Source organism: Odontesthes bonariensis, chromosome 15 (genome assembly GCF_027942865.1).
Source record: "Odontesthes bonariensis isolate fOdoBon6 chromosome 15, fOdoBon6.hap1, whole genome shotgun sequence".
Taxonomy (NCBI): Eukaryota; Metazoa; Chordata; class Actinopteri; order Atheriniformes; family Atherinopsidae; genus Odontesthes; species Odontesthes bonariensis.
Window position 1 is genome coordinate 25,008,496 of NC_134520.1, and position 16,999 is coordinate 25,025,494.

At 39.4% G+C, this 16,999-nt stretch overlaps 2 protein-coding genes across 3 annotated transcripts in view; both read right to left on the reverse strand.

The window, feature by feature from the left end:
* The window catches only part of LOC142400618 (3',5'-cyclic-AMP phosphodiesterase 4C-like), a 93,227-nt gene extending 86,189 nt beyond the window's left edge, over window positions 1–7,038 (reverse strand). For both annotated transcript variants that reach the window (XM_075485669.1, XM_075485666.1), the window contains exon 1: window positions 6,899–7,038. The gene's annotated coding sequence lies outside the window, so the exon portion shown is untranslated. The remainder of the gene's footprint in view (window positions 1–6,898) is intronic.
* A 1,249-nt stretch (window positions 7,039–8,287) lies between these two features.
* Window positions 8,288–16,655, reverse strand: cist1 (colon, intestine and stomach enriched 1). Its single transcript, XM_075485676.1, has 4 exons — window positions 16,508–16,655; window positions 14,697–15,014; window positions 12,421–12,599; window positions 8,288–10,574 (listed from the first exon to the last, which is right to left on the reverse strand). Exons 1-4 carry the CDS (start codon window positions 16,566–16,568, stop codon window positions 10,530–10,532), a joined length of 603 nt encoding a protein of 200 aa, XP_075341791.1. The 5' UTR covers window positions 16,569–16,655; the 3' UTR covers window positions 8,288–10,529.
* Window positions 16,656–16,999: the final 344 nt, after the last annotated feature.

The window sequence follows — 16,999 nt, forward strand, 5'->3', positions numbered from 1 at the left end:
TTTGGACTAAACACTTGAAAAAAAGCACATATCCCTTTCTCCTTATCACTGTGGTTAGATTTAAACATGTTTACAGTTAGTTATACACTTCTTTTTCCTCCCTGAAAACTGTAGTTGCTGATGTACCGTTGCCTCAGTTGATTAGTCACTTTTGTGTTGTGACACTTTAAAGGGATCCCACTCATAACAGCAGTGAAGCCAAGGCAGAAAGGTAGACTGGAAACTTATGTCTTCTGAGAGGTAATTCAAAAATAGCCTCCCAGTAATCTGACAGAGTTCATGCAGTCCACAATGACATATAATCATAAAACCTTATTTTTCAAAGACATGTAATAATAAATGTTGAGTGTTTGTTTGTAATGTGTTCTTCTGAAACCTTTTCAGTTTGAAAGTTGATATACTTTCAAATTGAAAGTCTGGTGTCAAAGATGCCACTCCTAACACTTTACATTGTATCATTATGACCTATACAAACTTGCAAAATGTCCCCCAGAGCAGATTAGCACTTCTGTCATGAGAAAAGCAATGAAAAAATGTGATGGAACATTCCTTTAATTGAGGATTGAGGATCATGTCCTCAGCTGAGAAGCGTTTGCTCCTTCAACATTCTCTGTGTTTAGCTCTTATTAGATCATTACACTCACAAGTAAAGTCTTTCTTTCTGTTTGGTAGAATCTGCCTTAATTCAGGGTAATAGGGTGTAGAGTGCTGAGCCAGAGATTTAAGGATGACAAGTTAATCTCTGGTGTTATTTTCTGAAAATATGTCCACCGATCACTGTAAGTGTTGTATAGTTTAACACAGCTTTTCTTCATCTGTGACTGCACTATCTGTAACTTCTTCTCTTCAAGATCTGCACAAAGACAACTCACTGCCGTCTCTTGACAACTGATATTTGTATTCTCCATTTCACAAATAGAACTGGCAATTACAGATCACCAGGTGAGAAATACATACTTTCTTGTGACAAAACTCAGTTTTTTGTGTAATGAATTTAGAAGCAAAGAGTAAAAGTTGTTTTGATTACTTGGATTACTGATTACTTTACTAAAGCATTCTTTTGTCTTCATCTGCTTATAACTACACACAAATGTGAAATATTTTCATTTTCCTGGTGAGATCCGGGAATATTGAAGTTTTAACAGCTAAATAAGGCACAACATTACACTATCAATGTAAGTGTTGATACTGATCCAATTTTTCATAGGTTTTTGCCATGGCCTGTGGTGTTAGTCTTACTTTCTTTCTTTCTTCTTGCCTGGACTTTGCTGTTTGTTGAAGTGGTTTTCAGTTGGGAAGATGGCTGCTTTTGTGCGCATTTCCACTGGTTTTGCTTCCTGTTTGATGCTTCATACCTGTGTCCAGATGATTTGATTTCTCTACTTTGTCTCTGTTGTCCTTACCCTCTATATAAATAGTGCTCCGTATTGCGTGCAAGTTACCAGTTCTTTGTCGTCTTTTCCATCCATTTGAACCACTTCTGTTCCCGGCCCTGTTTCCTGCTCTATTTATTCAGCCTCTTCAATTTTTCTTTTGTTGGGTTACTCCTCTTTTAAGTACCTTTTTTGTTCCACTCGACACAATTTCTGTGACTTTTTGTATCAAAAAATCGAGAGCAACACTATATCTGCAATGGCTGACAGGAGGAATGTCCACCTTTATTTTCATATTAAAAAAACTCCACCTTCTCCTTGGCAGCTGAATATTTACTGTCTTCTGTTATAGCAGTTTGAGACAAATGTGTTTAACTTCCAACACCATCGGAATATGTATTCAAACCCCTTGACTTTTGCTAGTACACTTCTAATACAAGCCATAAATGCTGGTCCAAACTATTCTGCTGCTTCTTCAACCAAATCCCCCATGTCTCCATGGACAAGCAGCTCGTGCTGCTCACAAAACCAACAGTAAACAGGACCTGCTGTTCACATGCTGGGGGCAGATTATGAATTCTTATGTAAATATTTTCAAATTTGAGATGTGAAAATACCCATTTCATTAAAGAAACAAAAAAGACTGGTGTCCTTAGTCCTTATCTGGACAATTAAATAAAAGAAAGTGATGGGAAATTTCCATATTAGACAAATTGTGTTCAGAATATTAATTAGAAAATCAGTTTTTTGACACTTAAAATGATAACTGAGTTTTGAGTTTGCAAAGACAAAAGCATCATCACTGCATTTGAATTTAATCACAAAGCAAAAAAAACACAACATGTCTCATGGCCCATCATCATATGCTCTGAAAAGCTCAGCAACTATGTGATTTTCAACAATACCACAGAAAACTGTTATTCAGTATTCTTCTCCTCTACGTTTTTATGAAAATGAAGGCTGAGTCCATCCATTTTCTATACCCACTTAATCCAATTTAGGGTTGTGGAGGGGCTGGAGCATAGCGCAGCTATCACTAGGCGACAGGCAGGGTGGATAGGTCGCCTGTCCATCGCAAGGCCACACAGAGACAAATGAGACACACAACCATCCATGTGTCACACTCACATTCATACTTAGTCCCAGGATCACTTTACAGTAACCAGTTGACCTAACATGCATGTTTTTGGATGGTGGGTGAAGCCAGAGTACCCGGAGAAAATCTATGCATACAGGAGAACATGCAAACTCCACACAGAAGGGCCCCAGCCGGGAATCAAACCTGGAACCCTCTTGCTGTGAGATGACGGTGCTAACCACCACACCACTGTGCAGCCCGTGGCTGAACCCTTTTTAGCTTAATCAGAATCACCGTATGATGCATGCTGACTCTCAGAGCCATAATAAATGTTACACCTTTCACTTTTACGACCATGGAGCTGTGAGACAGAAAGAGCCACTGGTGATGGAAATGTTTTCTCCATTCAACATTCCCGATTTACTCTCCATTTTGATTTTCAAATATTGTATGTTGTTGGACAGTTTTGCATCACCGACAGTTAAAAATACTGGAATACACATGATTCTCTGTTCCTGAAGCTATTGAGAAGAAGCCATTTGGAAGCACAAATGTTGGGGAATTGAGAGCACAGCGATATACAATTTGAGAACAAAACACGCAGAAATGATTAAATGACTTTCTGCATTTATCCGACCTTCAAATTTTGTGAACACAGTAAAAATCGTCTTTCACCTGTCAAACCAAAGAGTTTAGTTTTAAGTTCAGTGACCTGAATAAAAAAAACACTTCAGATAACATATTTCATTTCTTTAAAGGACATTTTCATGTACACATTCTCACACGGCCCACTTTTATCAGATATTTTCTATCACACTTCCATCTTTTGAACTGATGGATCAACTGGGAGGAGCTGGGTGTGGCACGACTCCGAGTATGAGTCATTTAATATCATCTTTGGTAGACGTAAAAAACAATTCTGATTTTCAGAACGAGGCAAGCCCAAATGAGCTAATCCACTTTATAACTCCATGACAAGTCACGATGTCTGTTGTAAAATCGACCTGTTATTGTCAGAGTTAGACTGTTACACTGCTTTGACAGAAGTATGCTCATTTTTAGCTGTGACACAGTATACAGTATGAATCCTTTCTAATCATTTAATCTTTCGAGAGCATGATGAAAGTCTTTTTATTAGCCTAAAAGCCCTCTGCCCCTTGAAATGCTCCACTGTGGTCTGCAAAAGCTTTTTTTTTTCTCTCTCTCTCTCTCTCTCTCTCTCTCTCTCTCTCTCTCTCTCTCTCTCTCTCTCTCTCTCTCTCTCTCTCTCTCTCTCTCTCTCTCTCTCTCTCTCTCTCTCTCTCTCTCTCTCTCTCTAATCGGGGCTCTTCCAAGTTTCAAGATGCTCTCTGGCAGTGTCAGAGAGTGTACTTCGACATTTTGGTCTGGTTGTTTTCAAGTCTATCATTCCTAAAAATAACAACAGCCTGCCTTTGCTCTGGTGAGAGCTGACATTCGCTGTGGCTGCGGGGATGACGGATTTCTCAGGAGAGCTCCACCAAAGGCAAAAATCTCCCTAACGATCTGAGTGAATTTTCACTCCTCAAGTCTCAATTATAATTTTATGCATGACTTCATATTTGTATGATGTGTGACTTAATCTTATGGAGCATCCTTAATATTATTTGATACATTTGTATTTTTGTGTTCATTATGTGTGCTCTAAGGAGGGTTGACTTAAAGGCTTAACTGGTGAGCCATCAGATCCTAATGAGTTTCTACTTACTGCTTCATTAAAGGTGCATTAGGAGGGTAAAACGTTTAGGTTTTTATGGCAAACCATCATTTTGTGCTGGAGCCCTTTGCATGTACCGCGAGTTGAACCCTCCGCCCTGGCACAATGGAGCCTGTAATGATTAACTTTGTGAGGAGCAGCGTGCCTCTTGAATTCAGCCACCATAAAGTGAACACTCGAGGCATCTTGTGATGCCATCTTTGTGGTGACGCACAGCAGATATCTGATATGCTTGTTAAAACCTAAGCTGATAAGACTACCAATGAGTCTGAGCAACGTCCAAGAGCTTCTTCACAGCAGCCCCAGAAAAATACTGAGAGAAAATGACTCACAACCTCCAGCACACACACCTCGATGAATCATTCCTATTATTAAAGATAGGACTCCCCATACTGCATTGGGGCTGCAAGTTGGGACATGGCATGAGGCACGTAACTGTGAACACAATAATGCTTCATAGGTTCAGGGTCATGGTACTATAAAAGAAAACTTTGAGAAATTTGACCATAAATGAGAACTTAACGAATATTTGTATATTCTATATATTCCTACTGTTCCTATGAACATCAGAGTGTGTTCAGTCAGAGGCTTCTTCAGCTCTGCTGCAACTAAGAACAGCACAGGAGGTCATTCCTGTCCACAACAAAAGCCCCACACGGAGACTGTTTGGAATAACAGAGACAAATGACAATTATCTGTTTATTCATACAGCTGCAACAATAAAATATCCTTTAACGGATCAATAAAGTTTCCACATTTGATTACATTTTTTTAAGCAAACTGGGCAAACTGCAGTGGTAAAATGTTAAGCTTTAGTTGAGTATTGCACTGAAGTACAAAATTAAGATACCTGTACTTTCAATTTATAATATTTATACTTAACTACGAAGAAGGCAGAGTAACTTTTGAATTAAATTTTGACATATAATTGTTTGAAGAGCCTGAAATATTGTTCAATGATTTGAATTCTACTAAACTGCTAGTAGAGCTGAAGTAGCAGCTTTGACAAATGACACCATTTCCTGAAATTGTGGCTGAACAGAAAGAAAAAGCGTCAGCTATCTCTCATAACGGTATTCAATCAAGTCTCTATTTTAGTCACTTGAGTAAAAAAAAAAACCCTGTGTTCGTTTTTTTCCCAAACACTTGTCATCTACTTATTAGTAACTTCAGAGGTCAAGACGAGTGCGTCATGCAGACAGACAAAGGGAGATTTAAGCATCTCTTTTCAAATATTTTCCTTTCAAACAGCCTCAGGTGATGATGGATGATGAGAGCTAGAGGAGGAACCGGCTCAGCATTGGAGCAGACTGCCATCTAATGGACACAGAAGGGATGGTTGGCCCTGCTTATCCGAGCGGAGGTGATCGAACTGAGGTAGTATCTCACAGCAGAGAAACAGGTCTGTCTGAAAATCCTTTAAAGCAGAGCAAAGTGCTGAGGGCTTGTGCAAATGCACATCATTCCTCTTTGAATGGAGAGGAAAAGAGTGAAAAATAATCGCTTATATTACCTCATAACTCATATCAATGATGGATGAGGCAAAAAAAGGATGACTGCTCGACTGACAAGTTTTTCTCAACTCAAACATTTTGAATTTGGCAATAAAATGAGCATAAATGAGCTGTTTGAAAAACATTAATTAAATTACAACTTAGCAATGCCACAATTGAGTGTGTTATGGCGAATAGAATTACTTGGAAACAATGCCGAACACTTACAACGAACTTGCAATTTTCTTATATCCACAGCCTGAATGGCAAAATGTATTCATCAAATGCCTCTGCAACAAGAACTAAACCAAAGACATGAAACCCTATCAAACCTGGGTGGCAGACTAAAGAAAACAATTCATAGAGGGATAAAAAAAAGAGAAGAAAAAAAAAAGAAAACCAGCTCAACAAGTGTGTGTCACCAACTTTTTTGAATCACGTAATTTTGTGGGAAAGTCGGTGATACAGATTCGATGATTGACTAACTGATAATTGGAACAGATTTAGGGGTGATCAAGAAAGAAAGAAAGATTTGTTTTTGTCAAACAGCGAAGAGACTGCCTGTCTGTGTCGGGGGTCACAGAGACGAGTGAAGGAAGCAGATACGGAGGAAGGAAGGAGATAAAGGGAGGAGGAGGAGGGATACATAAATATTTTGGGGAAATACATTCCATGTTGATTTACTCATGAAGCCAAACTATTTCATGTGTCCAACAGAGTTCACTGCCACAAATCACAAAGCAACTGTGACAAGAGACCAGGATTACACTGATCGTTTCGATTAACATGTTAGATGACATCATGCAAACACTACAATAAGACAAGTTGAGAGAGGGCTCATATGAGTTCTATGGACTTCCATAGAAATAGTGAGCGTCAGGTTTTAATGGAAATGTCTTAAATAAAGCATACGGCGGAGTGACAAGAAGACTCTGCTCTAAACTAAGTCAAAGGTATCACTGTGATGAGAGAATATATTCATTGAGACAATATCAGTCCAAAGTTGCTGCTGAGTATCAAAGGCAAGCTTTTGGAATAAGTCTGACTGTGACACTGGTACTTTTGTGAATTTTCTCTACCAGAGACAAACAGCCAGCGAATATTTCCTTGCTTAGTTTTTCGCTGGAAAACGGAGCCTATCAAACACACGAGCGCATCTTCCGCCGCATCACAGTTTTAAAGTCTGGAGGTGAAGTTTGAGCGACTTCTTTTCACTCACCGGAGCGTCCGACCGTCTTCTCTCTCGGGGTTCGCCGTCTGTAAGAAGCCGCTTAAAGATGTCTGTCATGTAACGCTGCTGCACTTATCGCCCTTTTCCATGTTTTATTGCGGCAGTTAATAGTTGTCTCCTTAGACTTCAAACTCAGCAACTTGCAAGAGCTGCATGCCCGGTGTCGTCACGGTGACGTTAGCGACCTGGCCACATGACAGGAAGTGTACCACTGGCAAGTAAACAGTTTTACTACGCCGTGCACGAGGTCTGCTACACGGCTGTCTGTCCGTTGTTATTGCGCTAAACGCGGGCTTGGCACCCATCCACACACACACACACACACACACACACACACACGATCACACCCACACACACACATATCTACCTTTACTTTTTTTCCTTATCAGGCTGGAAAACTGGGTTGGACTTTATGGAGCTGTCCATAACTGGTTCAGGTCATACGTAGAAGAGTTATTTTGTTACAATTGGCAGCTATGAATCTGAGCGAGTGGCCATGACTTGTGGAGTCTCCAGGGGTCAATTCTTGGACCTCTTCTGTTTAACTTGTATATACTCCCTTTGGGTCAGATATTACAGAACTTTAACATCAATTATCACAGTTATGCAGACGATAGGCTACATAACTTTATGTGTGTCTGTCACCGGACGACTGCAGCCCAGCAGATGTAGGCTACTGTGTCAGTGTCTGGAGGAAGTAAACACCTGGATGAGAGAGAATTTTCTACAATTAAATGAGGACAAAACTGAGATCATTCTGTTTGGTAGCAAAGAGAAAAGGGTCAGCATTGGTAAATATTCTGAGGCTCGGGTCCTTACAATCACTGACCAAGTTGGTAACCTCGGAGTGTTGATAGACTCAGATCTGACTTTCAGCAGCCACATCAAAGCTGTCACCAAGGCAGCTTTTTACCACCTCAGAAACATCAACAGAATTAAAGGTTTCCTCTCCCAAAAAGACCAGGAGAAACTCATCCATGCATTCATCTCCAGTAGACTCGATAACTGTAATGCTCTTTTAACTGGACTTTCCAAAAAGAGCATTAAACATCTGCAGCTCATCCAGAACGCTGCTGCTAGAGTTCTAACCCGGACTAACAGATCTGAACACATCACACCAGTTTTAAAATCTTTACACTGGCTTCCAGTCAGTCACAGACTAGATTTTAAAAGCCTGCTGATGGTTTACAAATCCCAGAACGGTTTTAAGCCCAAAATACATCTGTGATATGTTCAGAGAATATAAACCCAGCAGAGCTCTTAGATCCAAGGACTCAGGTCAGCTGGTCCAGTCCAGAGTCCAGACTAAACATGGAGAAGCAGCATTTAGCTGTTATGCTGCAAACAAGTGGAACAAACTGCCAGTGGAGATTAAACTTGTTTTTAATAATTTTAATAATTTTATTTGTTTCTCTTTATATTCCTTTAATTCATTTTAATTGTTTTGTTTCTCTTTATATTCTTTTATGTATTTTTAATGCTTCTTACACTCCCTGCTGCAATGCTTTTATTTTATGCAAAGCACTTTGAATTGTTTTGTACATGAAATGTGCTATACAAATAAATTTCACTTTGACTTTTGACATCAGTCATCTTTTAAGGTCAGATATTTACCAGAAGGCAGCCCACAGAAGCTTTTTATTCCCTCTGTTTGGGGAAAACCCTCAGTTTTGGGTTTATCTTCATAATTTTACAACACAGTATAAAGACCAGTGAAGTTTTGCACATTACAATTGAAGATCCAAACAAAGTTAATTTTCTGAGTGACAGTTTAAGACAAGGTCAAGTCAAACCAGTTTTAACCAACATCTCCCTTCACATTAAAGTTTATTCAGTGGGCTACATCCACACGTCCAGAAATTCTACCCTTCCACCTCTGGGATCTTCTTCTTTTGAAGGATTCCTCGCCCTCACAGAAATAAACATTTTCTACAGATGTGAGTCACACAACTTGGGCCATTGTATCATGTGTGTACCCACCCTCTTATTTTTTCAAGTGTCTCAGCCACGCCAAAAGACAAAGACAACAAACAAACGCCCCTTCACAAACACTCAACCAGTTTGGCCACAGTGGCCAGTAATTTTACTGGTTTTGCTCTTTTTGGAAAATCGTCACCGCCCTGGAGACATGCTTTATCTCTCCCTCTGGGCTGGAAAATGTGACATGTTAACGCATGGGGGAAGACAACAGGCTGTGAGATTGATGAGGTTGTTGGTCGGCTCCCTGACAATAGCCTAAATGTTTGCATAGTATTAACCTGAGGCAGCAAATCTAACAAAAGCCACAGTACGGAAACTTTGAAACTACCAATTTTACAATATTTTAGAGAGAGCATTTATTTATTCTTTTGTAAACATTACATTCCCGGACTTTGCAAGATTGAGTGCAAACCTTACAAAGAGGATACTGCTGATCAACAAGCACTGATTTATTTAAATACCCGAAGCAATACGTGTTGCGCTGCTGCAAAACAACTGTAGTGTAAATGTCTAAAGGAACCCAGTCATCACGACGATAGCAGCTTTGCCACACACACGTGTGTAAATAGTTCATGTAGACATAAGTGTAAAAACTACATTTCCTTAGAGATGAATTTAAAGTGTGGAAAATGCAAAGCTTCATCAGCTTCAAAGTCCATCACTTTAGACGGTAGAAGGTAAAAAATATCTTATTGGATAGAATAACTTACAAACTTTGAGGCAAAACCACTTAAAGTCTGGATGTCGGAAAAGAAGCTTCAGGGGATTTGTTTAAAATGTATTTTTCCTTGGTTAGTTGGCAGTCTTAAAGGAGAGGTTGTCAAGACAAAAATTGGGATATTTGAACTAGAAAAGTTGGAACCTTATAATTTGTGTGACAGGCAACTCAGATTAGCTTTGAATAAACTTCTTGGCACATTTTTCCAAAGAAAACTGTTGTTTTAGTTTCGCACAAATTACAATGTAAGCAGATTAATTAAGCATATAATCATCACAAAAGTACAGGAAGATGGATGAGGGTAACCACGGCCTGTTTCAGTTAACACATGGGCACCTGAGTATTGTTCAAATTAAACTTTGAATATTGTGTCCCTGTTCTTTACTGTTTCTGGGTCATTAAATGTTTTCTCTGAATCCAGTTGAGCCCAAACAAGAGGCTTCACTCCACAGAAGACACTATGTATACATCCCACAGATAACTTATATCTCACATATTCTTGCCCAACTACTTGAGGCGATGAGGTGTTATGAATACAATCATTGTCCAGACATGTAGATTAAAAGACAAAAAAAGAACATGCAGATAAGATTCATTTTACACTTTCAAACCTGGAATCACATCTTCCTTTGTTCCGTGGATGATCAAATCAACTACTGGGTTTATTCAAAAATCTTAGAAGAAACAAAAAATGTACCATTTTTACAACTAGTGCAATTATTTGATAGTGCTTCTGTACCAAAATCAATTAAATTACCAGCAGCCAAATGAACAGGTCAAAGCTGATGCAGAAGACTTTCCGTGAGCATTGACAAAAGTGCCATATGTAAAGGTATAAGAGCATGTGTTTAAAGTTGGAGTCACAGCTGGCTGTTGTGGACAAAATTTCTGCGCCTTCAGTGTCCCCTGACGCCTCCGCCGTCATTTTGAGTAGTGCGCAAACGGAGACTCTTCATTCACTTTGCCCTGGAGAGATGACAGAAAACAGCAAAGAAGTTCCAGATAACAATCGAGCCAGTTACATTGACCTTCAGTCAACATGGCGTTATATTACCTATGTTACAAAACCCTTTACAGAACAAGAAACAAAAAGTCTTTGTAATGTGGAACAACTGCTGACCGAGCCCGAGAAATCAGAGGCTGACAAAAACAATCCTTGATTTATTCTAATAGAAATCAAAGGTTAATTGCTTCTAAGTGAGGCACGCCCAACCTTCTGTAAAATGCAGATGTAAATCTGCCCTTCAGTTTTAGAGTCATCCTGGAAACAAACAAACCTAACCTTTACAAACCCTCATTTTAGGAGGAAATCAACTGTCCTCATGTTTCAGGTTTTAATGTGGGCGTCATCCATACCCCCTACCTCAAAGGTTGAACGTTTAAATACATTTAAATTTGAAGAAGTTGGTTGGGTTTGGGTCTGTTGAGCAGGTCCTCATGCAGGGAAAATTCAGAATAGACAAAAAAGTTTTCAGTTGGTTTGTTTTTCTTACTTTTTTGGACAGAAATAGTTTTTTATTATCATAGACGAAGCAAAAAATGAAAAAACAAACAAACGGGGAAACAAGTGCACACGCCAACACAGACACGCATCATCTTAACTGCACTGAGGTCATAAACTAGGCCACATTGTCCAACCATTTTCAATAGCCATTTTAAAGGCGGTTGTCTCGTCATTTATTAACCGTGCCAGTTATCTTTTCATCATTACATGCTCATTTTTGCAAAATCAGCTGCCTTCCTGCCTTGTTGTAGATCATATATTATGCATGTTACTCTTTCTGCTTATACAAAGTGCACTTTGTTTTAGTCCAGCAGAACATCATGAAAAGTTTTCATAAATAAAGCTACTATTTAACACCGCAGCAGCCTGGTGGAATCCATGCCAGAGCTTTTTAGTGCTTGGATGAAGCTTATTGATTTATAGTTTCAGATATCACCAATTTACAGGTAATAATTTTTATTTATGTTAAGCATTTTGTCCATATGGTGTCATCGATGTACCAGTCTGTACTAAGTGTTACATTTTGTCAACATACATACATGAATTTATTGCAAATGTGTTGGACTGGATTGCTGTGCTCCTAATAAATTGTAAGTGTTTTGCTGGGAAACAGTCAGCTGTTTTTCATTTGGTGGAGAAGAAGTTCTTAATTACTCCTTCACCTGAAATAACAGCTGAAGACTCCAGGATGCTGGTGGAGTCTAAATACCTGCTGACGAACGGATGGAGAGCTTATGATAAGCTCTCGTTTCTAAAGTAAAGCTTTGTCATGACTTATTAACCACACACAATGTCCTGTTGGACTTTTTTTCACATGCCAGTCAGACATCCTGTTTACGTAAATGAGAGAGCAGCAAATCACTGTGCTCGCTGCTGAGGGGAAAAGGAAGAAAACACCACCTGACAATGATCGGCTAGAGACAATAGTTCAGAGACTGTATGGCTTCAAACATCATTCTTTGCTCATGTCATGCAGTTTCTACATAATAACCAGCAAGAGTCACCCCCTACTAACTAATGGAAACACAGGGCAGAGCTTTATATATCACTTTTCACTTTGCCCTAAGAATTATTAGCATTACCAGGTCATTACCAGAGTATTGGACGGATTGAAACAAATGTTTTAAACCTTTTGACAATCAATCCAGTCCCTTTACTGTACTATTAGCATGGCTCTAAACTACGACCTTCAGTTTTTCAGACCCATTGAATATGTCTTGTGCTCAGTTTGATAAAATCTGAAAATCGAGTGTAAATGATTAAAAATGTGGTAAATGGTTGAAATCGAACACCTGTTTTCTAACTCACCATGGGCATGTCTTCAAGCCTCTCGAAGTTGGATCTTGGCGACTTGGCACATTTCACTATTAGAACAAACAGGACAAGAGCGAGGATGATGCTGAAGATGCAGATGATGGCCACGAGGCCAGGGTTGGCTGCCAAGCCGCTGTTTCCCCATTTGGTTGAAAGAGCTGAAGGAGGTGTGACTAAAAAAAGAAAAAACTGTTACCTACCAAACAACTAAAATGTGTGACAAAAACACTGCTGTACAGTCCCACAGCAATTTGAGTTACATTACATTGGACTCCTCGTCATGTGTTTTTTGTAAGCTATACACACACATATCTATGCATAAACCTTATTTATTTATATATATATATATATATATATATATATATATACATGTACTGTTAACCTTATGGGCATTGTGTTTTCAGATTTATACATTATTTAGTTTTTATTAAATATAAATAAAAAAAATTCTTTTCTTGCTTCCTTATTGTTGTGTTTATTATTACCTCTGTAGGATGACAAACACTTCCGCTGCTTGTTTTCAATGACTTGTGCGATCATGCAGGTGAATGTTCTTATTATTTGTTTTCTTGTTGTTGTTTTTTTTTACTTTTTAAAGTTGGAACGTGTGTACTACTTGTACAGAAAGTTTTATGCTGCTTGCTATCAAGCACTTTGTTTGCTGTTGTTGACTTTTGAGAAATGTGTTGTTTTTTTTCTTTTTCTTTTGCTGTCGTGTTTTGCACTTCAGGGCCACCGTAGCTCCGCTACCAAACAATTACCACCAGCTGCTTTTCATATGAACCGTCAAGGCAGCATGGTCTGTGTCTGCTTTATATTACAGCTGTTTGCTCAATTATTTAGGAGAGTCTTGTTTCTTGCAGCTTCACTGCAGACCAAAACAAGCCATGTACTCTCTGAGGTTAACAGTTTGCTGATACAGCACTGTAGGTTCCTGCTGAGCTAACTGTTTACTCTTTACCTTTGGTGCTTTGGTGTACTATATGCTGTTGTTTGCTTTCTAATGGGATTAGTGATATTAACATGAAATTATTCTCTTTGTTACTGCAACTTAGATTCTTTTAACTTTTTTGTATTTACTGTTGGTTAAAACTTAAAAGGCCTTATCATGACACCAGGGCTCTCAAGTCTCACGCAATGAGCGTGAAACACACGCATTTCAACAAGTTCACACACGCCACACGCCATTTCTCACGCTGAGAAATGATCAATTTCGTCGCACAGAAATTCTAATGGCCTTTACTATAAACGAGTCAATGGCAGGTTACTGTGCGCTCCTACAGCTCAGAATAGCTCTGGTACAGCTGTCTTGATTTAGCAACCCATCGGCAAATCACAGAATAGAATTTCTCAGCCAATCAGAAAACAGAATTTCTTGTTGCCGGGTGAGGTCTGAAATAGCTTTCAGCTGCAAGCACACGTGCAGAAGTTGTAGACGAGCTGGAGGTGGAAGAGAACCGTCAGGATCATCAGCAGGTCATATCTTCATTTATTTGAATCTTTTATTAGTTACTATAGTTTTCCTACTCCTTGTAAAAGACCAATACTTGCCGATTAAAGTGTTCGTTGGAGTAGTAGGCCTAAATATTCAGCACACACCCTTAGACATGAGCAACTTAATGAAAAATGAAAAATATGTAGGAGTGTAATTAGGCTTCCGTGGTTCATTTTTTTTCAAAGGTGACTGGTATGAGCAGATTCCCAATAAGGCTATCTACAATTGCCAAACTGGTATTAGTTCTGCCGCACTGAAATGCTGATGCAGAGAGGGTTTTTTCCATGGTGGGGCTCAATAAAACCAAGACCAGGAACACGTTGGCTCTGAATGGAACTCATCATGACTGTGAAAATGGCTGTGCTTTAAATGGGAGCCCCCAATATCAGTCATCAAGCATCAAAATCTGCCACAAACACTTACAACAACACTCATAAAAAATTTTTTTGTTTGTTAAGACTTTGCATACCTAAAACAATTTATTTTAAAATATAGCAGAATTTAGTGTAAAAGTGAAGATTTGTGATTTTGGTGTAAATAAAACAATTTCTTTGTTCTTTAAGTAGCTAGTTTATGGCGATACTGCAAGGGACCAGCCCCCCCCCCCCCCCAAAAAAAAACGAAAGATCTTTTGCACCCCAGTGTCCAAAAACATAATCAACAGAGCTTTGAAATACCTCAGATAAAGGTCAATTAGAGGTAAAGAGTAAATCAACTTTCTCTGTTGTAGAATAGAATATGAACCCTTAAACCCTCAGTCTGGCAGTAGTCTGACCTGGACGGGTCGTGTTTACGGTGGTGGAGACATTTGGTGATTCTGATGCTGATGGGACTGTCTGTTCTTGCGACACCATCTCATTTGGTTTCTGGGTAATCGGTGTTATCTTTGGACTGGTGCTGGGAATAGTTTGCTCCGTCCTGGGTGTTTGTGTTGAAGCTGAAGCGACTTCAGAGGTTATTTGTTGTGTTGCTGTTTGAGACTGCGGTGTGCCAGCGGTGGTTGTCAGAGTGGATGAAGTGGGTAAGCTGTTGAGGTTTGTAGCACTTGTACTTGTTACTTTTCCCTGCTCAGTTGAAGAGAAAGTGCTGGTGCCTGTAAAACAAACAAAAAAACAAACTGCATTTAAAACCCATGTGCTAATGCACAACATTCCCACCAGATTGAGATAAGGTTAGTGAAGATGGCTTGTGAGCATTTTTTAAGGCAGATGACATAGCTGGCATTTTAATCTAAATGCAGACACCTAGCTGGAAATTTTGTATCCTGTACACTTGAGATGATTTTGACCTCATCTCCATTTTAGGTGGGTTTATCTACAAAGGAGAAAAAGACTGCACAGCACAGCAGCAGCTCTGGTCCTACTGGTCCGGCTACAGTGTTAAGTTTTATCACCTTTTTGTTTGCATTTCATAGAACCCAAAACACAAAAACGATATTTCTCTAAAACCAAGGAAGCAATCTCAGAGAGTGAAAATCAAGAAGAATCTTTCCTCTTGCTGAGAAAAGAGACAGATAAAGTAACACAGATGACCTTTGGGTGGCTTGCTTTCATGATTCACTTTGAAAATATGTCACAATTTCCTAAATGTGAAAGTTTACTGATCAAAGTTGCACAAAACTACATGACATTGTCACATTTTGCACAACAAAGCCCGGAAGTAGGACGCGTGTATCCTCTGAAACAACCACCTGAGACAAAAGCTGTGATGAGCCTGAGATCCGTGGCTGAAACTTGTTGCACCTCAATGTTAAGTTCATCTGTTTTTGGCTGCACTGTTACAGTGTGACGTGGTCAAAACTCCTCAAGAGCCACTGCACTAAAAGGGCCTCGAGTTAACTGTTGTGGATGACACGTAAAAGTATTACAACTGAACAAACTCCTTCTGTTGATGAAGATTATGCAACATGATTAAAGCTCCGCCTACAGCCAATTAAATGCACCATGTTTGTCATCTCATGAGGTTCTTTTCTTGTCATTACAGTGCGTTTGTAAGTTTGGATGAGACTGTTGACTCGGCTGTATGTAATGGAGCTGAATGAACAGGTAATGATTTGTGTCTTCTGGTGAAGCAGATAAACAGCTAGCAGTCTGTTGGCATTGTGTGCATGTGGTTTCATTAAAGTCTTTGCAGGAGTTCCAGAAATCACAGAAAGTGTAACTCCACACCACTTCCACTGTCCAAATATTCCTTTTAATTTCAAAACAGCTATTTCTAGCTTTAGAGGTGACATTTTCCAAAATTCAAAATAGAAGAAGACAAACGTTCAATTGTATGTTACAGGAACAAACATCCTGCTGAATAAAGTGAAGGTCCCTGTGCTTCCTCGTCCTTCAGAGGCCTCAGATAATGATTAATATAAATGTTTAGTACAAAATTCTACTGACTACAAGTCTTTCCTGCCTACTGAGAAATAACCAGCGTGTCAGTTTCACAGCCATCTTTCAGAGCCTGCCTCTCACTACAGGGCGCTTCCTGTTTGCATACATTTGCATGTATTGCAGAACTTAAAACATTTAATTTAGGTTCTCAACACATTGAACGCGTTAATTTTAACAGGTAGGAAAATGTGAAGCGTTTACTCACCACCGCAGACCGCCGCTGTTAACAAGGACACCAAAACAATGAGGTGCATCGTTGCAGACATGTTGAGAGAGGAAACGGCTGGCAGTCATATCAGTGACATTCAAACACACTCCCCGAGCGCACACACATACAAGCAGCTACATCCTTGACAGCAGGATGTGTTAAATGCCCCAAGAGGAGGAGTGCTCCACACACGAGCTGTTGCATATCAAATCTCACAGGCTAATCAAATATTTGAACAAGGTTGTGTGTGAGTGTGTTTGCTTTGCTTCAGAGAGCTGAAGATCAGTTTTCACCTCAGAAAAAGCTTTTACAGATTAAATGGACTTTCGTGCCCGTTGCTTTGTGCGCTGGCCTAAAAGGATCCAGGTGATCTCAGGTCATGGAAACTTTTACCCATTAATCATGTCCGACAGGACTGATGCTCTTTCCTGCAGCTCAGAACACAAACGCTGCTTCTTCTCTGCACGCCAGAAAACCTTGAGTTTTTTT